Raw genomic sequence first — 24826 nt, forward strand, 5'->3', positions numbered from 1 at the left:
GGGAAAAATGTTGCTTTCATCTCAGCTGGCATGGATGGCCTTGTTACCTCCTGGATGCATTGTTGAATGATGAACTGGAAAATGTTGCATATGTCATCCGCTTCTGTCTGGAAAGATCTGGGCACAAAGAAGTTCAATGTGACTGTGACTTTAATGGCCACTGGCAGCGCTGCCTTGAGGGCACTTATGGTTGGGTGTGACCTCTCAATCATTACAATTATTAGTGTAGTTGACTGAAATGTTCTTCCTTCCCTTCTTTTCCACCACTTATCATGATTTTTCCTTCTTTTCTGCTGTACCCCTGTTGCTGGGATATAACTCGGGTAAGGAAGACATAAACTATTCATACAATACTTGCGTTTAAGAAGACAGAGAAGTGTTGGGAGATTGTCGCCAGGTTATCTGGTGATTATCATATTTCTGTTTGTGGGAGCTTGCTGTGTGCAAATTGGGTGCTGTGTTTCCTACATGGCTAATGTGTAGATGTGCACCTACTAACTTGGCACCTGTACTCCCTTACCAACTTCACCATCTGCTGTGAGAAGAACAGTGCTCAGTAGTGTGAACAGTATTGTGTCAGCTGTGGCTCAGTTGGTAGTACCTTGTCTCTGAGTTAGAAGGTTGTGGGTTTGTCCCAATCCAGGACTTGAACACAAAATTTAGGTTTACATTCTAGTACAATACTGGAGGATTGCTGCACTGTTGAATGTGCTGCTCTTTGGATGAGCCATTAAATTGAGGCCCCATCTGCCTTCTAACAGCACACAGAACAGAGAATAGTTAACAGACACACATAATCAAACACCAAACAGTTAAACAATTGAGTACTACGGAGGACACCGGAGGTAACAGTGCAGGAGTGGGAATAGAAGCCATTGCTGCTGTTTCTTTGACTATGAATAAGAATGGAATGGAAGTAGGCAAATGCGGTCCTGACCAGCTGGATGAAGCATTGGAGGGCGATTGTGTGGTCATCTCTGTGGAAGTCTGTAAACAGGTCAAGAAGCACGAGGGGTTGATAGTTTACCTGCGTCACAATCACATAAGCACAAAAAGTATGAAATTAATTTTGATGTTATTTAATGGATATAGTCTCCCTCCTGTTCCTGCCACCTCTATTTAAGGCTGGGATTTCTGTTTGGGGTCAGGACCCCGATGTTGTGATCAAATGCAGGTGTCGACCCTGCACTGTGTTGGGAATAGTCACCCAATAATGATATTTGCAGGATTGACCAATTTAATGGCCAAAGGGCACACTCACCATCCGATTAAGCATGGCAGGCGGGGTCGTAAGGCAATGACACATCTACAGCTCTGAGATGGGAGCTGTCAATTCCAAAATAGATAGGGAGGGCACCTCAGGATGGAGGCTGATCAATTAATAAAATTTAAGTTGAAAGAGGCCACAAAAAAAAGGCTTGGCTGTGATGGTGGAGGGGCACTGCTGGATGGCCAGCAGCCTCAGTTGTGGCCTCATAGCCAAGATGAGTACAAGGGATGTCTCTATTGGGTTGAAGCATGCCCTCCCACCACACCACTTCACTATTCCTGCCAGGATGCCACCTCATTTAACTGGCTGTGTTTTGGCTGCAGTGTAGAATTTGCTTGCTGACTGGAAAATTCAGCATGGTACAGAGGCCTTATTGGTCCCTGAACTGGCCGAATTGTTTAACAGCAATTTGCAGGTGAATAGCCACCTTGCACCTTACCTGGTTTTTTAAAAAAATGGCTCCAGGTCAGAACCATGCTGGCAAATTGCCACGACGGCTGGGGTACAGAAATTCCGTGCCCAACTCCCTCCAGTCTCGCCCCCGTTGAACCTCAGAAATTCAGCCCTTAACATCAGTACGATAGTTAATAAAATTTGAGCCGTGGATGCAGTTTGGGGAAGGTTAATTCGGAAACCCCATATGAGTAACTACAGGTAATGCTGTGAATTGGACAGTTGATAGAAAATAGTTCTGTGCCAATGTGTGGAAAGCAAATTGGAGTTGTGTAACTTAGATGCCATATTTTTAAACAAAACTTGGCAAGACATTTTTTTGCTCTTACTTCACCTTATAAAAAAGAACTGTGCAGAATTAAGTGGCTAAAAGGGTGTTTCAGAATCCAAAGGGTTAAATTCACCATCAAAGGGAAAATGCTCAGCAAATAACTGCTTAACTGCTTTCAACTTCCTTATTCTATTCAAATGAGCCTGAGGAGCAGAGCTATATAAATGGACTGGAGAAGACTCTGTACTAGTGAGAATAATTCACTAGGATGACCATAGTGCCTACTCAAGTCCCAAGCTAATACAATGGAAAAGCTTGTATTAGTTGCCCTCTGGGCTATGTCCTTGTGCAAAGGTAAGTACATTTCACACACTATAAAGTATCTACGATTTAGCAGTGATATAGCTTCTCTATGTTTTTTAATTTATGTCAACAGTTATTATGTGATATGAAATAAAATAATATTATCATAAAGATGTTATTCTTTAACAAGTTTGACAATTAATTTGAATAAAAAATTTGGGGCACTAGTGGAGAGTAGGAATTCCAGTGGATGATTCCCATTGCACCAGCCCCAGTCCTTTCGTTTGGCAAACTGCAAGGAGCTGACACAATGACTAACTGCCCTGATCCTCACAGGAGATACCAGCTTAAATCACAATGGACAGTATCATTGGGTCCTATGCCAATTCCTCCCACTGAAAGTTTTCACGCATCCCAAATCCTCCGGAAAGTTTATGGATTTTCTGGATCCACATCTGCAGTTGGGTCTCAGCACTCCTGGAGGCAGGAGTGACCCAATTTACTTAAAGTGCTGGTACCAAAGTCAGGACTTTAGAATCTAAAACCCTCCTAAATAATTCATTTTCTTCAAGGTGAGTCCTTGCAATGAACTGTTGCGCAATGAACTGTAGAAATTCTATGATGTTTAAGATGAATGATTCTTTAACTTGGGACTTTTGTTGAAAATGTGTAAAATCCCAGTGGCTTTCATTGTGCAGGTAAAAGGGGCTGAAAGCAAAAGCAGTACAATCTGTGGAAAAAAATGACAGATTCTTCTTACTTTTGATTGCATGAGAGAAACTGTATATGTTTCCTCCATTAAGGTAATTAATCCAATACCAGTGCGTTTTTAAGAATGCTTAAATGGGTGGAATCATCCCGGATTTGCACTAAGTGTGGTAGCGGGAGGGAAAAAAGTTGTTTTGCCTGTTGGACGCAATGGCGAGTTTTCGCACCCTATTGTCCCCTTCCCGGCGCGTCCTCCCTCATTAATAACGCATTCGCAGGAAATGTGCCGGATCGCTGGCAGGTGGGCTCGGATTTGCTCACCACGCTGTGACGTCAGTGCTTCCTCGCTTTGGACACCATATTTAAAGCGCACCAAAGTGCAGCCAACATCATGGGCTGAATTTTACATCCCGCGGGGTGGTCCACCCGATTGGGGGTAAAATTGTGTGAGAAGATGTCAGGCGAACATCCCGACGTCATCGTGCACTCGCACGATATTTCGCTTGGCGGGCGCGCACAAAAGTTGGAAGCAATTGTCTCTGATTTTTCATGGCCCGTCCAACCTTATGGTTAGTGGATGGGAGACCCGGCCTGGCGGCCTTTGCATTTTTCATCAAATCTCATCCAAGGGCGGGATGAAATTTCTGTTATGAAATAAAATTAAAATAAATATCTATGTACAGCATTTTTATCAGCTATATTTCCAGGTGCTTGATTGTGATACATGGACATTTTTTTGCAGCTTTTAAAACTTTTATTTTAGCATTTTCAGGTCTGCAGCTCCCTGAGGCAGCTGTCTGCCTTCAGGGAGCTTTCTTGTAGCGCTCAACCAGGCCTGCGGAAACATCATCGCCTGCCCTCTTCCCGCGCCCCCATGTCAGCAGCGCCGAGCTTTTCAGCGCACGTTTCATGCTGGTTAGCTGTTGATTAGCCAGCTAGTGTGAAATCGCGGTCGGGGACCGATTGTGGTCGGGGGCTCGTTTCCCGACCGCTCCTGGGCCCATCGATCGCATGTGCCCGCCAAAGGTAAAATTCAGGCCCATGTCTACTGACCAGGACTGCTCCAGGTGACAGATGGCCCCAAAAGCAAAGAAGACAGCAGCCCCCATATTTAGTGACGCCTCTCTGCAGTGCCTGCCGGATGTAGGGAAGGCCTCCACGATGTCCTCTACCCCAGTTCTGGCTGCTGGAGGTCTACCAGATTCACTAATCCGGCCTGGGAGGTGGTGGTAGTGGTGGTCAGCGCCACTGGAGCACAGAGGAGGTCAGCCATCCAGTGCAGGAAGAGGATGAATGATCTCATCCGTTCCACCAGGGTAAGTCAACCACTTCATCACACTCAACTTACACACTCCCAAACCCATCACACATCCACAGGGATCTCACACCTCAAGGGACAACACCACTAACTCTCAAACACACTCGCAAATCTCCATTAGGATCTTTTGTCCTCTGGAGCTCCTGCCCTCATCTTGTCCATGGCTCCGCTCACCACACAAACATTCCATGCAGTGCCGTGCATCCTGCTCACACTCTCTCCATCTGTTTTCATGCAGGAGAAGCTGGCTCACAACAGCAGGGAGAGGTCCCAGACAGGGGGGTGGAGTGGCCCACATTAGGCCCCTCACTTACTTTGAGGAGCGTGCCATCACGCTGACTGGTGAGGACATGGACCCTGCCTGTGGCAACGGTGAGGTCGGCAGTGAACACTCTCATAAGGATCCTGCACCACATCATCCCTCTCTCAATACAGCTGTGAGTGCTCTTCCTCCTGTTTTTGACTCTGCTGTCATGCACTAATTATCTCTACTTTGGTTCACAGGGAGCTCAGCTGAGCGACTGATGCCCTCAGCCAGCCCACAGCTCCATCCAGATCCTCACTTCCAGCCAAGACGACACCTCCACCATTGAAGAGCTGGAAATAAGCAGCCTGGAAGTCCCATCACAGTGCTTACCCACACCGTCCACCAGCACAGAGATGCAGACCTGCCTAAATCTAGAGCAGGCTCGGGTTCACAATCTGGTGGTTACCGCACGGACACGTGTCCACAGCAGGGGGAGGCAGGTTCAGCCGAGCTCCCCAGCACTCAGAGGACTGCTGGGCAAGAGGCATCTGTGAGATCTGAGTCAGATGACGAGCCTCTGGATTTGGCCTTCCAACTCATCCTGGAGAGTCAGCAGAAGGCAGGGGGATCATCATGCAGAGGTGTTGGAAGCCCTCAGCAGAGTGGCACATGAGTTGGAGGAGTGCGTTCGACTGCTCTCTAATGAAGTGGTGCCCACATGTGCACATATGGAGATCTCCATGTGAAGGGTGGCGGATGCCATGGAGACCCTGGTCCAGCAGAACGCAGAGATGCACGCAGACCTGCACTCCATCATGGAAGCAATGGGTGAGTTCCTGCAGTGGCAACGTGAGAGGGAAATGGGGCACCTCGACACACCTCCAGGTGCTCCTTCCTCTCAAGGAGTCGTGCTGGGGCCCTTGGGCATCCGAAGGGAGGACAACCTGCAGCTGCACACTCTTGTCATCCGCTCAGGAATCTCAGAGGCTGTTTGCTCCCTCCGAGTCCCCTTTGCCTGTGACCCCCTCCGCCTCATCCCCTGTCACCACAGAGGGAGCAGCTGGCCCATAGGAGGACAGCTAAAGCAAGCTGGGACTCTCAAGGCTTTGGCTCTCAAGAGGACACACACCAAAGGCATTAAAGGCAAAAGGGCCAACCATTGCACAGGCTGTCTCCATCCCTGCTGTGGATGTGAGGGCAGCACCTACAAGAACTGGTAGGCTAGAAAAGTTAAGAAATGCTGATCACAAGTGGTTGCATGGGTGAACACTTTTTGTGACTTTACAATCTGAAAATATGTTCACTTTCACTGCATAATGTGTAATGGTGTCTTTCAGCTTCATTGACATGCTTCGCGAATCCTTCCACTGCATCCCTCCCCGCTAGCAGTTCAGCTGCACACAGCTGGACCATGAGTGATTCTGGAGGGAGAAGTGTGTTTGTGGCAGGGCCTCTTGGAGCTTCGTGCAATCACTCTCCCACGCACACGAAGCCTTCATCCATCACACTCATCTCAATGTCCCGAGCATTTTCAATGCTGCCTGCTGGGGTTCCTTTTCAGTTGTCTGTCTGAACTGACCTGCATCTCATTGGGCACATCCATGCAGCACCTGTGCCCAACCAACACAAGGCTCCACTCACTTTCGATTTTGACAACCATGGTCATAGTGAAGTTTTGGATCAGATCCCACTTCCTTTCCCCTCACCCAGTCACCCATGTCCTTTCCCCCATCACTGTGACCCTCCGGCAATTCTTTTCACCTCCTCACTGTCACTTACTAACCTGAAACCTTGTCCTTCCTGGAAATCCAGGTGAACGTGCACATTCCTTATCTTCCTGAGAATTCCACCCCCATCCATGACCTCCCCAGCCTCATCCTACCACCCTCAGGATCCGTGTCTGCCTCTGAGTCCCCACCAACCACTCTCGCCGTTCCTGCTACTGTTACCTTTGCACCCTCACCATCCCACCCTACGGGCTCCCTCTGCCCCGTCTCACATTCATCATCCTCTCCTACCATGCCCACCCTCAGTTCACTCCCAGGAGGCTGTCATTGATTCCACAGACCCCTCCCTGCACATTCACCTGGACATTTCACCTGCTCCTTACTCCCTCCTCCACCTTACTCCCTCCTGCACCCTTACTCCTTCCTCCCACTAGACACAATCCCCCCTCTGAACCCTCTCCTATCCCTGGACACCTTCCCCCCTCTGAACCCCCTCCGAACTCCCTCCTACCCCAGGACACCTTCCCCCCTCCGAACTCCCTTCTCCCCCCGCACACATTCCTCTCTCCAAACTCCCTCCTTCTCCCGTACTCCCTCTTCCCCCCACCAACCTCACCAACCTCAACACCTTTGTTTCCCCCCCTCAACCTCACCAATTCCCTGACACCTTCGTTCCCCCTGCCAAATTCACCCAACCCCGGTACACATTCCCCTCTCAGTCACACATAGGCCTTCCTCTCCCACAGCTCCCCACCTCCTCCCCAGTACACCTTCCTCTCCCACCACCCCCACCCTTGCCGATCATCCGTAGAAGCCTACGGCCAAGACCATGATGTTCCAAAGCAGACCCGAAGCATCAATGGAGACCTCCCACCTTCCGAGAGCTGCTTCACGGCAGAGCCATGTCTATGAGAATCCACCTATCATGCGATACATATGTTCCTCTAGGGTCTGGTAGCTGTAGGGTTCCAGCATCGCCTGCTCCTGGGATGTCCGCGATCTGAGCAAGGCCCTATTTCTGCAAGCCTCGCTTGTCCAGGCACATTCTGGGCTGGTGTGTTTTCCCGCCGACGTAGTGATGAATCAGGGGTGTGTGGATGATTCAGGTCAGGCCTTACTTTGCATCACATTGCCGGATGCAAATTGGGTTCACGTCGGCCTCCAGCGGGATTTGCTTTCCGCCATGGCAAACACCATCGGATGATTCCGCTGTTTTTTCATGCTGGCGTGAAACCGATTTATGCCCCTTATGCCAAATTGTCTCCTCCGTCCGCCATGGCACCTGCCACCAATGGGACTGGACGATTCCCCTAATTGTCTTCAATGTCACCCAAGGATATACATTCCTTCAGTATAATGTACTTTTCATCTTAAGATAAATTTGAGAGTTAAACTCATGCCTCAGTATGTTAGTACCATAGACCATAGGCATTGACAGCACAGTTGGAACCAATCAACCTATTGTGAATGTGCTGGCACTTTGATAGAAGAACTCAAAGCTGCTCTCTGATGTTCTACCAATAATCTTGTAATTTCTGCTTCAAATATTTATCCAGTTTTTCTTTAAAGCATTGAATGGCATCTGCCTCAACCACTCCCTGTGGTAAAACACACCAGGATCCAAGAATACTGAAATTTCTTCTAATTTTTCTCCTCACTCTTTTATCGTCTAATTAAATACAGTATCAAAAAATGACTTGAAAAATTAAAGCTTGTCTGTTAGCTATTTATGATGGAACTATTCAAAGAAGCCATTTTTGACAGGAGAGAGTGCCCAGAAGCACTATAGTTAAACTTTCTCAATTGGCATCTCAGACAAAAATAGCCTACCATTTGATGGCACACTGTCCAATTCTCATTTCATACATAGTTCGTATAAGAGCAAAGCTATTTTGGATTGTATCAATCAGCTTATAAGCTGAACCTGAGGGGCCATGTGTTGCTATTGCTATTGGAAGATGAAAATACATTCATCACAATCCAGTGCTGGCTTCCTCTGATAAAGCAGCATCTCCAAATCAATAGTTCACTTGGCACATTGAGGAAAGTCCATATGTTGGAATGGAATTTTGACTTAACAAATTTTGGTTGTAATTCAAAATTTTTTAACACTAGTGTGTGGTGGAATGTAATCTTCACCATTTACAGTAGGGCTTAGCTATCAAAATAACTACCTTTCCTAATTCCTTAATTGAGTATGAAATTTTACAGTTCAATAAAAGGAGTGACAGTCTGGAACAACACCTTGTTGAGCCTGATTGACAATTTATTTCAATTTACTACCAATTCCCTTGAAGCCTAACACCTGAGGCATAGGCTCCCATCTTCTCTGTTCTGACCCACCCTTTGATTTGTATCCTGATAACAGATCCAGTAAAGCTATGCAACTCTTGTAGTCAGAACTAAATATGTGATCATTGCCTAAATGCCTGGATAGAATAGTAAGAATAGCAGTTTCTTTAACACATTTGTTTTCAATTTTTTATCTTCTCTTAAAAACATTCGATACTTACTTTGCATCAAAGCGTTCTTCACTTCCTGATATCTGAAACAGCAACTTGCATTTATATAGTGTCTTTAATATAGTAAAACACCCCAAAGCGCTTCACAGGAGTGTTATCAAACAGAATTTGACACTGAGCCACATAAGGAGATATTAGAACAGGTTGTCAAAGGTTCGGCCAATGACGTAGGTTTTAAGGAGTAAACTAAAGGAGCAGAAAGACATAGAGACACTCCAGGATGGAATTCCAGAGCTTTGGGCCTTTGCAGCTGAAGGCAAAGGAAATCAGGAATGAGCAAGAGGCCCAAATTGGAGGGCACAGGGTTTTTAGAGGGTTGTTGCACTGGAGGAACTTTCAGAGATAAGGTATTGATATCATCCCTGTAAGTTTTAAGAAAAATATCTTTTTTTCATTTGCATATGCTGCAGAAAGTGCAGAAAGTCTATGCTTTTTCTAAAAAATTTGGAAGGCAGCCAAGCTGGCCAAAGATAATAAACCAGCTTTTGGACCACGTTAAACAGCATGAATGATTACATAATATTTGTTAAATGTACATGAACGCATGAAACACAAAGGGGCACTCAGCCCATCAAGATTGTGCAATTCCCCCACGTGGGATGCTGTTACTTACTTTGAAAAGGGATAGTTCTGTGTCAATTAAATAAGCAAGTTGCAAAATATCTATCCATTCCTCAATCCCACTCCCTTCTTGTTTCTGTTACAGCATCACTAAAGCATTTGTTAAAATTTGAGATTAATAGAATCAATGAAGTGGTAACCCAATGATAGTTCCTTAGAATTTGTTCACCTGTAGAAAGGGATAACGCTCCACATTTATCTAGTAAAGTACATATATAACTGCTGACTTTGCAAATCCCAGATTGTGTGGGCGGCGGTCCAGGGGGCCAGCATGCCATGCAGGCCAAGAGGTCCCCCCTGCCTGTGTAGGTGTAGTGGCAGGCGTTCTACTCTGCCCCCCAACAACTTCCGTCCACACCCACCCCCCCCCCCCCCCCACCGCCCCCACCAGTGGGGCCCAGGTGCAAAGATCTTTTTAAAGTTGAACTTTGAAACCATTGGAACGAGGGCACTACCATTTCTCCTGCTTTTGCTTCTGCTTTGGTTTTGTTGGCATCACAGACTAACATGCATATTCCACCAATATTATATGGTTAGTGCTAGTTAACCAGACTTGACCTGTTGCTATGGTAGTCCCAATAATGAAAAAATAATAGATGGAAATAATCTAGAGAATTTCAAGTGACGGGGCTGTGACTATTTCCTTTGGCAGCTTGTTCCATTGTGGTATTGTCCTTGGGAAGAAAGATTGTTGATACACTGCCCTGGAAACAAATGGTTTTCAGCTTGTGTGGATGGCTACCCTGTGTTATGTCTTTGCTGGGGAACTTAATCTGGAGGGGAAATTTAACTCTGGAAAGCTGGCCTTTTAATGAGCATGCAAGTCATGTTAATGCATGCAAAGGGCTTCCTGACATTGTTTGTCCTCCTGTTGGGAAACTGATTTTTGGACTCATGCCAAACTAAGTTTCCCCCACCTATTAAGCTTCATGCTGCAGGTGGGACCGAAAGTTTTCTTTTATTCATTCAGGGGATGTGGGCGTTGATGGCTAGGCCAGCATTTATTGCCCATCCCTAATTGCCCTTGAGAAGGTAGTGGTGAGCTGACTTCTTGAACCAGTGACAGTGAGGGAACAGCGATATATTTCCAAGTCAGGATGGGTTGTGGCTTGGAGGGGAGCTTCCAGGTGGTGGTGTTCCCATCTATCTGCTGCCCTTGTCCTTTTAGATGGTAGTGGTCGTGGGTTTGGAAGGTGCTGTCTAAGGAGTTTTGGTGAGTTGCTGCAGTGCATCTTGTAGATGGTACACACTGCTGCCACTGTGCATTGGCGGTGGAGAGAGTGAGCATTTTTGGATGGGGTGCCAATCAAGTGGGCTGCATTCTCCTGGTTGGTGTCGAGCTTCTTGAGTGTTGTTGGAGCTGCACTCATCCAGGCAAGTGGAGATTATTCCATTGCGCTCCTGACTTGTGCCTTGTAGATGGTGGACAGGCTTTGAGGAGTCATAGATGAGTTATTTGCTGCAGGATTCCTAGCCTCTGACCTGCTCTTGCAGCCACAGTATTTATATGGCTAGTCCAGTTCAGTTTCTGGTTAATAGTAACCCCCAGGATGTTGATAGTGGGGGATTCAGAAATGGTAATGCCATTGAATGTCAAGGGGCAATGGTTAGATTCTCTCTTGTTGGAGATAGTCACTGCCTGGCACTTGTGTGGCATGTATGTTACTTGCCACTTGTCAGCCCAAGCCTGGATATGATTTAGGCCTTGTTGCATTTGGACCTGGACTGCTTCAGTGTCTGAGGAGTTGCGAATAGTGCTGAACATTGTGCAATCATCAGTGAACATACCTACTTCTGATCTTCACGTAACCCAAACTGAGTGTCAGTGAGCAGGTTATTGCTAAGCGGGTGCATTTGATAGCATTGTTAATGACCCCTTCCATCAACAGTGGAAAGATTCCACGTAATCTTTCGTTGCTTTGTTGAGAAATTTCTTTATTTTCCTCTGGCAGGTTTTGAATTCCTTCCAGTCCTCCTTGTTCCCAGACATCTTAGCCTTGTTGCAAAGATGCTGTTCCTTTCTGCATAGCTTATGGTGTTCTTTCTGGAACCATGGGAGGTTTCTTCTGTTGGATGAAAATTTGGAAGGTACATATTTATCCTTAGCATCTGTCAAGCCATTTTGCAGTTTATCCCATTTTTCTTGCACTGACAATGAGGTTTAAAAAAAGGTAACAATTACTAAAATTCTGAAGATGAATTTTAATTTCTTCTTGTCAGCTTTTTTTCTAATAAAGATTTTCCTCTTGGCCATTTCCTTACATTAACATGAGCGATGCAGCTCAGGTACGATTACTGAGTGATCACTAATCCCTGGCTCCACAGACGCTTGTGAATAATCTTGTATTGTTCGTGAGCACGAGGCTCAGGAGATTATTCCCTCTTGTTGGTTCTTGAACTAGCTGTTCCACTCCACTATCAACAACCACATCTAAAAGATCTTCATCAGTCTTTCCACAAGTGTAGTGATTTAGGATAGTGTCTCCTGCACTCCAGTTAACATTGGGTTGATTAAAACCTTCTCTTATTATGATGTCAGCATTTGGAGTCTGACTTTGGTTCCTTTTCAATGTTTTGTTGAGCTCCTCAATTGTACCTTTCTCATCATCTTTGAATTTATAGATTGTTCCTATAATGACTGTACATCTCCCTTGGATTTCTAGTTGATTCCATAATATTCCACTACTCTCATTACTACTAAGATCCTTCTGCTCTGTTATGACAAGTAGATTTTGAAATACCCTCTCTCTCACTTATCTGCCTTGGCATCCTGCTGCTGCTTTCAAGCTGGAGGGCTACTGATTGGCCCTCCAGCTTTGGTAGCTTGCTTGTTGGCCATTAATTGACTGGTCTGGGGAAAATCACATTGAGTTACTATTTTCCAAACCATGTGAGCTTCTGATCCAAATTTGAACCTGATGGCAAGGTTCAGGAGCCCACAGGGAGATCCTGCCCAACATTTTAGTTTGAAGATGCTTCATCAGAACTTGGGAACTGATGAAAGGTTATTGACCTGAAACATTGGGCTGGATTTTGTTCTCACTGTCATATGAATGGCAGTACCTGTTCATTTCATGTAGACTTTCCCACAGACTTTCTATAGGGTTTTGCATACTTAAAAGTAATTAGAGAGCCATTGCAGCATTGTGCCCTCTCCAGGGAATTTGGGATCTGTGCGAACAGGGCACAAAACTGGGTATCTCCCTAAGCAATTGGGTTGAAAAATCCTTAATGAACAATGCAGAGTCCGATCTAGCATGTATCATGTAGAATTCAATGTCAAATCATGTACAGAATGTGAAATAATGAGCAGGAAAGAAAGATGGGACTAATAGAGGTAGATAAAAACAGACAAAAAGAAAGGTTAAAAAAACAAATAATTTTCAAACAATGATTAAAAGCTGAAGGAATAAAACTCCACATTGTAAAAATTATCAGTGCCAGAAAGGTTGTTTGGCAGTAATTAAGACATTTTGCATTATACTATGTTTAATTATACTGGAATGTTGGTCTTTACTGCAAAGGGAGTTGAGTACATAAGTCAGGACATTTTGTTACAGTTCTACAGGGCATTGGTGAGACCACATCCAGAATACAGTGTATGGTTTGTTATCTATGAAAGGATATAATTGCATTAGAAGCTTCACTCGGCTGATTCCTGAGATGAAAGAGTCATCTTATGTAGGGGCTCCCCTTATCCCTCAGGGACCTGCCCCACACTCAAGTTCGTGACACCAGATTCACAAGTGTATGGCTTGAACAGAATGACCAGCGAGACAAGTTTCTTCTGATAATTCATAATTGCTTTATTGAATCACCCACAACCCCACAGTACAAAACCCCAAAATTTAAAACAACCCATTCCCAGTACCTGACACAAAGTCACCGTGACTCGGGCTTGAGCTTACAAAAATGCTAACTCCGCACAAAATCCCCACAACTCGCTTTAAACTTACAAAAACACAGGCAAAACACCACGTCTTGCCCTGAAACCAAAGAAAAAACCCTCAGATCAATATCACCAAGATATGGCTGAAACATGTTACAAGTGTAAGGAACATATAATTTTATTTTTCTTTATTTTTGTGGGACTGTGGTTTTAAAAATTGGACTGTGGCTTTAAAAACTACCATGGCTACAGTTGAAAGGCATGTTCACTGGAACAGGATGAAGAATATACAATGTTGCTATCTCCTGGAACAGAGTGTGCCAGGTTGGACAAAATGGTGCCAGAAAGGGGTCCTGAACTAGGGGGTACTGCCTAGCAACAACATTTTAATTGGGTCCTGATCAGGTGACCAAGGTTTTGTGTATTAGCAATGAGCAGAGAGAACCTAGCCTGCAAAGTGAGCACACCTAAAACCTCTCTCTCCTATGTGTGTAAGATTCTAGTAAATCTACAAGGCTATCTAGCTGGCATTTTCTTCATTACCAGGATGTTGCCCTTGTCGGGAGGGCTTGGCGAGGGCGAATGGGGACGAAATAAGGCCCGCCCAGCATGAAAAGTGTGCTGCAGCGCTCAGCACTGCCTGAGTGGGGGGGAGGAGAGCGAGCGTGTAAGTTTGTGCATGTGTGCGGATGTGTGCAGGAAAAGCTGAAAATGATGAAAATTTTGAAAAATAAAAAAGAATTTAAAAATGTTAAAAACAGATCCCCTCATGTGACTCTGTCACATGAGTAGGGACATGTTAGAAATTAGTTTGAAATTTAAAAAAAATTTTTAATGATAGATCGAAACCTCATCCTACCCGTGGATGAGGTTTCGTGAAAAATCCAAAGGCCACTTGGTCTTTTTGCCTGCCACCAGCCGTAAGGTTGGGTGGGCAGCAGAAAATTTAATTCAATTAGATTTTTAATGGCCTTGATAGGACACTTGCCCGATGTCATCATGCATCATTTTATGCTCATTCGGGTCGGGTGCATGCCCACTCGACGAGCAGAAATTTCTGCCCCATATCTCTGTAACCTGCTCTCTATTAAAAAAAAACCCCCGGCCAAGAGGAAAAGAGGAAAATCACCAGTAGAGACATTGAAAAGCAAGTTTTCAACCAGTGAACTACAGACTGAAAGTGCTGGAAGACCATCTCATGTCATTAACAATGAACTGCAAGGGATTTGGAAGATATCAATCAAAATCAACACATTTAATCTTGTACTCCAGATTGGTGCTTTGAAGTGTTTTATCTGACCTTAAAAATCAATGTTTTGTATGTCTTATGTGTGTGTGTGTGTTTGTGTATAGGGGTTAAGAGGGGTAGAGTTTAAGTTATAGAGTTAAAAGTTAGCAGTCCATATTTCTTTCTTTTGCCAGTTATTTACTTAAGTTTACAAACCTGGTGCTCGTATTCTGCTAACCTAAATTAAACAATTAGGTAGAATCAGGCAATTTGGTGGTCTAATCAAACTTTTCACAGTTGTCTCAGCTTGGGGGGCAGTGGGGCTTGATATTACAGTGCATTATCCCCAATGGACCATGATAAAGTTTGGGGGCTCGAGTCTGGGATATTTTGGAACAAAAGACAAGGACAATTTGAGTGTAGATTTAATAAGTAATAAAAGCTAAAAGGAAACACTAGGTTTGTACTATCAAAAATAAAATGGCACTGGAAACTGCTAAAACCTTCCTGCAAGTGGAAGAGATGTCCCTGACAATTTTACAAGGGATCCCAAAAACTAGGCTAATTGAATTGGCAAGTAAATTACGAGCAGGATTGTCTGCCAAAACTAGGAAGACAGAGATAACCCAAGAGAGAGCACAGCATTTAAAACTGGAAGGCATACCTGAGAGACTGAGTTCTCCAAGGGCTGGTTCATTGGAATGAGCTCAAATTCATTTGCAAAGAAAAAAATTGGAATTAGAGGCAGCAGAAAAGGGAAGAGAAAGAGTATTCCAAAGGGGTGAGGCAGAAAGGCAGGAGAGAGAAAGAAAACGAGAAATGGAAATGTGAAACTTGATCTCCAGAGGGAATTAGAAATGGCGAGGTTAGAAAAGGAGGAAAGAGAAAAAGAGAGAGACAGGGAATTCCAGCTTAAAATGCTGGCAATTAAAAAAGAGACACCAGTAGATGAGGCAGGATTTATCTCCAGATTGTAATCGATGTTTTGTATGTCTTATTTGTGGAGATTTTTAAATTTGTACAAGCTCTTCCAAAATTTGAAGAAAGAGATGTTGAAGCATTCTTTATTTCATTGAGAAGATAGCTAAACAGATGAATTGCCCATGCAGAGCAAATTGACAGGTAGAGCATAGGATATTTATGCTTCACTGTCAGAGGATCTAGGGATTATGATGTGGTGAAAATGGACATTTTGAGTGTATATGAATTGGTCCCTAAAGCATACAGACAAAAATTTCAAAATTTAAGGAAACAGCCTGGGCAAACTTACATTGAATTTGAAAGACTTAAACAAAGTAGTTTTGATGGGGGGATATGAGAATTAGGAGTTGAAACTGCCTTTGAAGCTCTCAGAGAGATCATTCTCTTGGAAGAGTTTAAAAACTCCCTACCTTCTGGAATAAGAATGCATGTGGAAGACCAAAGGTTTGCAATTGCCAGGCAGACAGCAGTAATGGCTGACAATTATGAGCTGATCCACAAAACCAAACCTTTTTTCTATCACCCCCATAAATTTGAATAGGATAGAAAGTGGGAGAGTGAAAGGAAGGCAAGTAGCCAGGGTAAAGAGTGGATAGCTGGGAATACTTTGAAGTCTCCTTCCCAGATCAGGAAGGAAGGTACTGTGAGTGGAGGTGAAACTGGAAGGCTGAAGTGTTACCACTAATAAAGTGGGACACATTCATTCAGAATGCTGGAAGTTGCAAGGGAAGCCAATGGGACTTTTTGGAGTTCATAAGAGTGAGTCCAAAAAGGGAATTCAAAAAGAAAATGCCGCGGATCAAATTGTAGCTTTAACTACAAATAAGGGTCTGGAGGTAACCACTGCTGTGAATGCAGCTGAAGTGAATAAGCTAGAGGAGAGATATAAGGGTTTTTGTCTAAAGGGAAGATAACCCCTTTTTCATCAAATGATGCAGCTAAATCCATAACTATATTAAGGGACACAGGAGCTACTCAAACTCTTTTGCTGGAGAAGGACCTAGTTTTCCCTCCAAAGAATTCAATGCAAGCTAAAGTATTGGTAAACGGGATAAGTGGAGAGTATATCCCAGTTCCATTGTACAAAGTGCAATTGGAGTATGATTTGTTGTCTGGATCGGTGGTTGTAGGAGTGGTTAAGAAATTACCCGTGGATAAAGTGGATCTACTCCTGGGGAATGATTTGATAGGTGTGAAGGTTATAGCTTCTCTCATAATCAAGAAAGTCCAAAAGAGGGTAAAGAGACAGAGCAGTTATAAGAACAGGTTTCTGGTATTTTTCCATCGTGTGTGGTGAACAGAGTAATGGCTAAACAAAGTCCATCACCAGAGGTCAACGTAATATTACGAGCAGATGTTAGAGTAGCTGAAACTTTACTTAAGGTGAGGATTATTTAAAGTAAGTGTTTGGTATGTCTTCCTGCTCAGAAAGCAGATCCAGAGTTAAACAAGTTAGCACAGTCAGCTTACACTGAAGTTGAGGCCGAAGGAGTTCCAGAGTGTTATTATCTTAAAAACGGAGTTCTGATGAGGAACTAGAGACACCCTCACAGACCCGTGGATGAGAAATGGACTGTTGTTCATCAGATAGCGGTACCACCCAAATATCGTAAGGAGATATTGTGAGTAGCACATGAGATTCCCATGGCAGGACATGTAGAAATACGAAAAACTCAAGCATTGATAAACAGGCATTTTACCTGGCCAAGACTTCATAAGGACGTAGACTTTTGTAAGACATATTGCCATGAATACCCAAAGGATTGGGACAAAGGATTAGATTTCTTACTATTTGCTACCAGAGATTCTTCAAATGAATCTAGTGGATTTAGTCTGCCTGAACTGATCTATGGGTCATGAAATAAGAGACCCATTAAAATTGATTAAAGAAAAGTTCCTGAAGCCAAAAGACGAATCCTCTATGTTGGATGTTTCTAGAAAGATGCACAGGAGCATGTAAAGTAGCACAAGAGCAAACTAACGGAAAAGAGTTGGAGAAACAAGTCAAGTCAAAGTCCAGCACACATGATCCAGAGCAGAGTAACGGTAAAGAGGCAAAATCCATAAGTAGAGATCACAAACGGAGTGAAAGCAGAGAGCGAGGAAAAAGGGCCAAATCAAAATCTAGAAGTCGAGATAGAGAACAGAGTAAAGACAAAGAAAGAGGGAAAAGGGACAAATCTAGAAGCAAAGGTAGGGTAAACGGCAAAGTAAAGAAAGAGAAAAACATGCAAACTCAAGAAGCAGAGGCAGGGAACAAAAAACACAATGAAAACTGGATTAAATCCAGTAGTAATGATGCAGAACAGGGAAAGAATAAAGATCAAGAGAAAAAGTGTAAAATCCAGAAGCAAGGAAAGGGACAGAGAAGCCAGTGGGGTACTTTTCCAAGAAACTAAATCAGTATCAAAGGAAGTACTCTACAGTAGAAAAAGAAACTTTCGCATTGTTGTTGTCTCTTCGACACTTTAAAGTTTAGGTCCAACACGATAACAAAGACACACTAATCTACACTGACCATAATCCGCTGGCGTTCTTTGAGAAGTTTAAAACTCAAAATGCGAGATTGTTTAGATGGAGTCTATTGTTTCAACCATTCAATGTAAAGATTGTCCACATTACCGGTAAACATAATGTGATTGCGGATGCATTGTCCTGGGTGTAAAATACTGAAGTAAGTCAAAGGGGTAGGAAATGCTTAAGATTGTATAAGGGGGAAGAAGAATGAATGAATGTACGTCTCATGTTTTGCTGTCCATGTGTCATAAAATGTGTGATGAAACACGTTTTTGAAATGGCGTTTCATCCCTTTTAAGGTGGAGGCATGTAAGGAACATATTTTATCATTTTTCTTTATTTCTGTGGGACTGTGGCCTTTAAAAACTACCATGGCTGCTGTTGAAAGACCTGTTCACTGGAACAGGATGAGGAATATACAATGTTGCTATCTCCTGGAACAGAGTGTGCCAGGTTGGAACAAATGGTGCTGGAAAAGGGCCCTAAACTAAGGGGCATTGCCTAGCAACAACATTTTAATTGGGCCCTGATCAGGTAACCAAGGTTTTGTGTGATAGCAGTGAGCAGAGCGATCCTAGCCTGCAAAGAGAACACACCTAAAACCTTTCTCTCCTGTGTGTATAAGATTCCAGTGAATCTATAAGGCTAGCTAGCTGGCTTTTTCTTCATATCTCTGTAACCTACTCTTTCTGAAAATAACCCCTGTCAAGAGGAAAAGGGGAAAATCACCAGTAGAGACATTGAAAAGCAAGTTTTCAACCAGTGAACTACAGACTGAAAGTACATGTCATTACCAATGAATTGCAAGGGATTTGGAAGACATCAATCAAAATCAACCCATCTAATCTTGTACTCCGGATTGGTGCTATTGAAATGTTTTATCTCACCTTTAAAATCCATGTTCTGTATATGTGTGTGTGCGTGTTTGTGTATAGGGGTTAAGAAGGGGTAGAGTTTAAGTTATAGGGTTATAAGTTAGCAGTTTATATTTCTTTCTTTTGCCACTGGTTACAGACAATTTGTTTAAGAAACAATTATTTACTTGTTAAGTTTACAAACCTGGTGCTCGTATTCTGTTAACCTAAATTAGACAGTTAGTTAGAATTGGGCAATTTGGTGGTCTAATCAAACTTTTTGCATTTGTTCTTGGCTCAGGGAGCAATGGGGCTTGATATTATAGTGTACTATCCCCATTGAGTTGTGACACAAGTTACTGGCAAAAAACACCAAGTTTTTGCCCCAAACTTTCACAAAACCCTCAGACCAATATCACTATGATTTGGCTGAAACTTACAATCCCCAATACGGCTGGTCTGTCCAGTGTTGACTGTAGGCCTGAGTCAAGGTGACCAAACTCGGCCCTTCTTCCGACTGCAGCCCAAAGCCTTCAGGCCACTATCACCACGATATGGCTGGAAACACTTACAATCCCGAACACGACTGGTCTGTCCAATGTGGAATGTAGGCCTGAGTCAATGTGACCAACCCTGACCTCCTTCCAACTGTAGCCCAGATACTCAGATCTGCTCTTCTTTTATAATAATATAACTCATGCATGTCAAAACATGTTTCCTGTTGTTCCAATGTCCATTTTGTTGATTCTACATAAAATCTAGACAAATGTCATCAGCTCCTGCTGGTTGAAACTATACAGGGTTTTCCATGGAAGATGTAGCCAGATGGATATTATCACTTCTCATTGTAAGAGCAAATCTCCTGCTGTTTGAGATGGCACAGTAACAGCACAGCAACAGCACCTAGCTCCAAAGTTAATGAGGGTTTGAATGACCTTATTCCAGTACTATTGTCTGTGGTGCACACCTTAATTGCATAATTCCTTGAGTGTATTCTATTGATAATATGTCCTTTGTGCCATTGTATTGGGTAATCAGACTTCTTGATTGCATTAGTTGATGGCAGGTAATGGCATTTCCCTGGTACCATTGTTCCCTGATAGCAGCCAGTCAATGTCCAAACCCTTTGGATGAGTCACTGTTTTTTTTAACCATATGTCTGAATTAACCCCTTTTGCTGCTCAGCCTTGTACTGCTGACTGCAGCTTATCTTTTTGAAATTTTTAGTTCTAATCATGAGGTCAAAACATGTCTGTGGGTTTGAAATTATGTTTCATAAATTTCCCAGTTGGAGGGGATTTCGATCCTACACTTATGAGGAAAGGTAGGGCCTGCATCCATTGGAGTGTGAAGATTAAGAGGTGATCTTATTGAAATATATAAGATCCTGAGTGGACTTTACAGGGTGGATGCCAAGAGAATGTTTCCCCTTGTGGGAGAGACTAGAACTAATGGACGCAGTTTAAAAATAAGGGGGCTCCCATTCAAGACAGAGATGTGATTTTTTTCTTTCGTTCAGAGGGTCATTAGTATGAGGAATTCTCTTCCCCAGAGAGCAGTGGAGGCTGGATTGAATATTTTAAAAGCTGAGTTAGATAAATTCTTGATTAACATGGGAGTCAGGGAGTATAGGAATACACAGGAAAGTAGAGTTGAAGCCACAGTCAGGTCAGCCATGATCTTATCAAATGGCACAGCATGCTCGAGGGGCCAAATAGCCTACTCCTGCTCCTAATTCGTATCTTTGTATGAAATGGACAAATTCTAACTTTTTCTGATAAAAACAAAAAACTACTGCGGATGCTGGAAATCCAAAACAAAAACAGAATTATCTGGAAAAACTCAGCAGGTCTGGCAGCATCGGCGGAGAAGAAAAGAGTTGACGTTTCGAGTCCTCATGACCCTTCAACAGAACTGAAAACAAAACAGAACAGTTCTGTTGAAGGGTCATGAGACTCGAAACGTCAACTCTTTTCTTCTCCGCCGATGCTGCCAGACCTGCTGAGTTTTTCCAGGTAATTCTGTTTTTGTCTAACTTTTCCTGGCTTGTTTAGTAATGGGATGTGAATCACTCTGGGTTTCCTTAAGAAGTGAAAGGTACTATATAAAAGCTAGTTGTTAATAGCAACATTGTTTGGATTGCTTTGGTCTATTGCTGTTATTATCTCATTGGAGTGCATTTACAGTGCTCGGCTTGTTGAGTAGTTAGTTTTATCAGCAGCCCGTTTTTCTTGCTGATTTTTTTTAATGAGACCTGCATTATATTTAACCAGCCTCAGTGCATCCAAAATTGTTCTGAGGGACTAAGTTGCTGGAATGGCCTCACCAACCTGCATACCACTGCTCTGCATAATAATACAAGAGGAAGAGGGAGCAGCGGCCTGACAGTGAGGTACCACGAAGCTAGCATACATCTACTGTCACTCTATTACCCGTTTTGGTGGTATTGCATTTACAGTAGTTCTCATCAGTTTTTGTATTCCGGTGTAAGCAAACGAGCTCTGTGGGAAATTTGGGCATAACTTCCCATCGCAAAGCTGGTGTGAATTTCAGTGTAATATCAGTGTAACAGATAGCGGAAATTCTGGGGCCAGTTTTTTCTTCCATCCGACATATTTCTACAAGATTAGTTTGCGTCGGGGTGTAATATACCTTTACTTATTTTCTTTCTTTTCTTGGCTCCTAACAGTTATCTGAAGGAACCAGTGGGGTGACTAAACATTTATCTTGCTCCTCTGGGGTTTCCATGGCTCTTCTGCTGAAGTTACAGCGGCAAGTGGCAAAACACAATGGAAAGTACCTGCATTACTTGTATATCTGAGCCTAATCTAATGTAAATGTCTTCTTCTGAACCAGGTTTGGATAGCTCATCTGAGAAACATGTCCCCAGATCTTTGGAGGAAACAACATCGGGTAGCAGCAGTGGTAAGTATATATTTATACTTTTATAGAGATGTATGAACTTTTAAAATTGTAATTGAAAAAATGCCTATTAGACAGATGCCAGTGTTAAGAAATAAAAGGTTTTCCACTCTCCACATCCATGTCAATTATTGGACACTCCCAAGTTTAATGTAGCGCAGTCAGTTATGGTCAAATTCTTGCAATTTCAGAAAAGTACCCTAATCCACAGCAAGATAGTTAGTTTTCCCCACAGGCTGCATTTAGAAGCATAGAAAGTCCATTCTGTGCCTAATAACCCAAATGCTGCTGGCCTTTTTTTATGAGCTTTAACTACCTGTACTCCTACTGTTAGTGAGTATGAACGAAGAATATTGGAAAACAAGTCGGACAGCCAGCCCTCAAGCTTGCTCACCTTCCTGATTTCACTCTTGAATGGCCTATAGCTCTAATTTTTAAGACTGTGCACCCTTGTTCTGGATTTCTTTGCCAGGGGAAATAATTTCTCTTTAATATTACCCTATTGAATTCTTCTATTGTTTTAAGTACATCAGTCTGATCATTGATTATCATTTAAATCTTAGATTTCTCTATTCGTCCACTTCGTTGTGTGTACAGTCCCAAAATGTATTACCTCACTCTTCTCTACATTTATTTGCAACTGTTATCTATTTGCATATTTTGCACCACTGTCAGAGACAAATTTCTCCCCTTTTATATCTTCCCAATGTCTTTTACAGTCCACCCCATTGTTTAATAAATTGAGGCTATTGAATCATAGGGATTATGGGATGATTTGATGGAAGTGTTCCATACTGTCTGGTGTAACTGTTAATAAAGTAATCTAATAGCACTCCTTACCTACCAACTCATTCATCCTGTTCAGTGTTGAGATACTGGATTCCTCAATAAGGAAGCAACAAACAAAAACAATATCTGGATTTTTGTGCAATGTGATTAGGTTACTGTGTGCAGATTACAGGCCACTTCGTTCCATCACCATCTGATTGTATTTCAACTGTTTTACAGGGCTCTGTAGCACATGGGGAAATGGAGCATTCAGGACATTTGATGACAAGTTTTACCATTTTACATCAACCTGTAACTACATTCTGAGTCGCCATTGCAGAAGTGGTGCAGAGGATTTCAACATCCAAATTCGCCGAGGGTCAGACGGTAATCTGAAACACATTTACATCCAAATAGAAGGTATCAAAATTCTGGTGGTGAATGGGACAATTTCAGTTCAAGATGTGATGTAAGTTTTGACTGTATATGCTTTTTAATTACAGACTTCTTCGCTGTTTGCTGTACTTTTGGTTCTGGCTACCAACATGTCACTGAATATTTCAATATAATTAATGTTAGAATCTGGTGTCAAAATGACTTTTATAGGAAACTGAAGCAACAGGGAATGATACAGCTCAAGAGCAGGCCATTTATCCCCTTGTGCATATGCTGGCTCTTTGATAGGGTTGTCCAGTTAATCTCAATCCCCTGCTCTTTCCCCGTAGCCTTACAAATATTTCCCTTTACTTATCCAATTCTCTTTTCAATGCTATTCCTGAATCTGCTTCCACTGCCACTGCACCCACCCCCACCCCCGCACTCCCTCACCACCCTTTACGGCAATGTATTCCAGATCACAAAAAACTGAGAAAATTGTTTCCTCATGTTGCCTCTGGCTCTTTTGATAATCATGTTGAATCAGCGTCCTCTGATTACTGACCATAGTGCCACACAAATAGATTCTCCTTATTTACATGATTAAAACCATTCATGATATTCAACACCATTGTGCTTCGGTGGTGGAAGGAGTGAATATTTAAGGTGGTGAAGGGGTGTTTATCAAGCGGAGTTCCTTTGTCTTGGATGGTGTCGAGCTTCTTGAGTGTTGTTGGAGCTGCACTCATCCAGGCAAGTGCAGAATATTCCATCACTTCTGACTTGTGTCTAGTAGATGATGGACAGGATTTTGGGAACCAGGAAATGAGTTACTCACTGCAGAATTCCAGGACTTCGACCTGCTCTTGTAGCCACAGTATTTATATGGCTTGTTCAGTTAAGTTTATGGTCAATGGTAACTCCAGGTTGTTGATGATGGGGGATTCAGCAATGGTATTGTCATTGAACGTCACGTGAAGATGGTAAGATTCTCCATTGTTGGAAATGGTCATTGGCTGGCACTTATGTGGCGCAACAGTTTCTTGCCACTTATCAGCCCAAGCCTAAAGGTTGTCCAGGTTTTGCTGCATACGGGCACAGACTGCTTCAGTACCTTTGTTCAGTGCTGAACACTGTGCAATCATCAATGAACATCCCCACTTCTGACCTTATGATGGAAGGGAGGTCATTGATGGAGCACCTGAAGATGATTGGGCCTAGGACAATACCCAAAGGAACTCCTGCAGCAATGTCCTGGGACTGAGATGATTGACCTCCAACAACCACAATCTTTTGTGCTAGGTATGACTCTAATCAGGAGAGTTTCCTCGCTCTGATTCCCATTGACTTCAATTTTGCTAGGGCTTCTTCATGCCATATTTGGTTAAATGTTGTCTTGATGTAAGGGCAAATGCTGCCTTGATGTCAAAGGCAGTCACTCTAACCTCCCCCTTTGAGTTCAACTCTTTGGTCCATGATTGGGCCAAGACTGCAATGAGGTCAGGAGCTGAGTGGCCCTGACAGAACCCAAACTGAGCATCCGTGAGCAGGTTATTGATGTATAAGTGCCGCTTGATAGCACTGTCATTGAGCCCTTTCATCACTTTGCTAATGATAGAGAATAGACTGATAGGCTGTTGCTATGAAGCACGTGAAGATTTTATAGTGCTTTGTAGTGATATTATTTGACATCATCCTGCTCCAAATTCCAAATCTTCAAACCAATTTGAAAAAAAATCTTTACTTGCTCAAAGTTGAATCGTGTGATGTATATCACTTATATAAGATGACATTTTAATTGCTTCTTATTTTAGCTTAGAATAACAGTTTCATTCAACATTATCTTTATGGT

General features: G+C 43.1%; 1 protein-coding gene across 1 annotated transcript; it reads left to right on the forward strand.

Annotated features, from left to right (window-relative positions):
• The first annotated feature begins 2227 nt into the window (after nt 1-2227).
• On the forward strand, nt 2228-24703 carry LOC144687393 (mucin-6). Its single transcript, XM_078553461.1, has 3 exons — nt 2228-2348; nt 21766-21834; nt 22840-24703. The coding sequence occupies exons 1-3, from the start codon at nt 2300-2302 to the stop codon at nt 23070-23072; spliced, it is 351 nt and encodes a 116-aa protein (XP_078409587.1). The 5' UTR covers nt 2228-2299; the 3' UTR covers nt 23073-24703.
• Nucleotides 24704-24826: the final 123 nt, after the last annotated feature.

This window comes from Cetorhinus maximus, chromosome 12 (assembly GCF_964194155.1).
Source record: "Cetorhinus maximus chromosome 12, sCetMax3.hap1.1, whole genome shotgun sequence".
NCBI classification, from domain to species: Eukaryota; Metazoa; Chordata; class Chondrichthyes; order Lamniformes; family Cetorhinidae; genus Cetorhinus; species Cetorhinus maximus.

Bases quoted from the DNA above. Each gene is read 5' to 3' on its own strand.
- LOC144687393 (XM_078553461.1), top strand. From the start codon at position 2,300: ATGGAAAAGCTTGTATTAGTTGCCCTCTGGGCTATGTCCTTGTGCAAA. The intron at 2,349-21,765 runs GTAAGTACATTT...CTTCTGAACCAG, and splicing joins GGCTATGTCCTTGTGCAAAG to GTTTGGATAGCTCATCTGAG. The intron at 21,835-22,839 runs GTAAGTATATAT...ACTGTTTTACAG, and splicing joins AACATCGGGTAGCAGCAGTG to GGCTCTGTAGCACATGGGGA.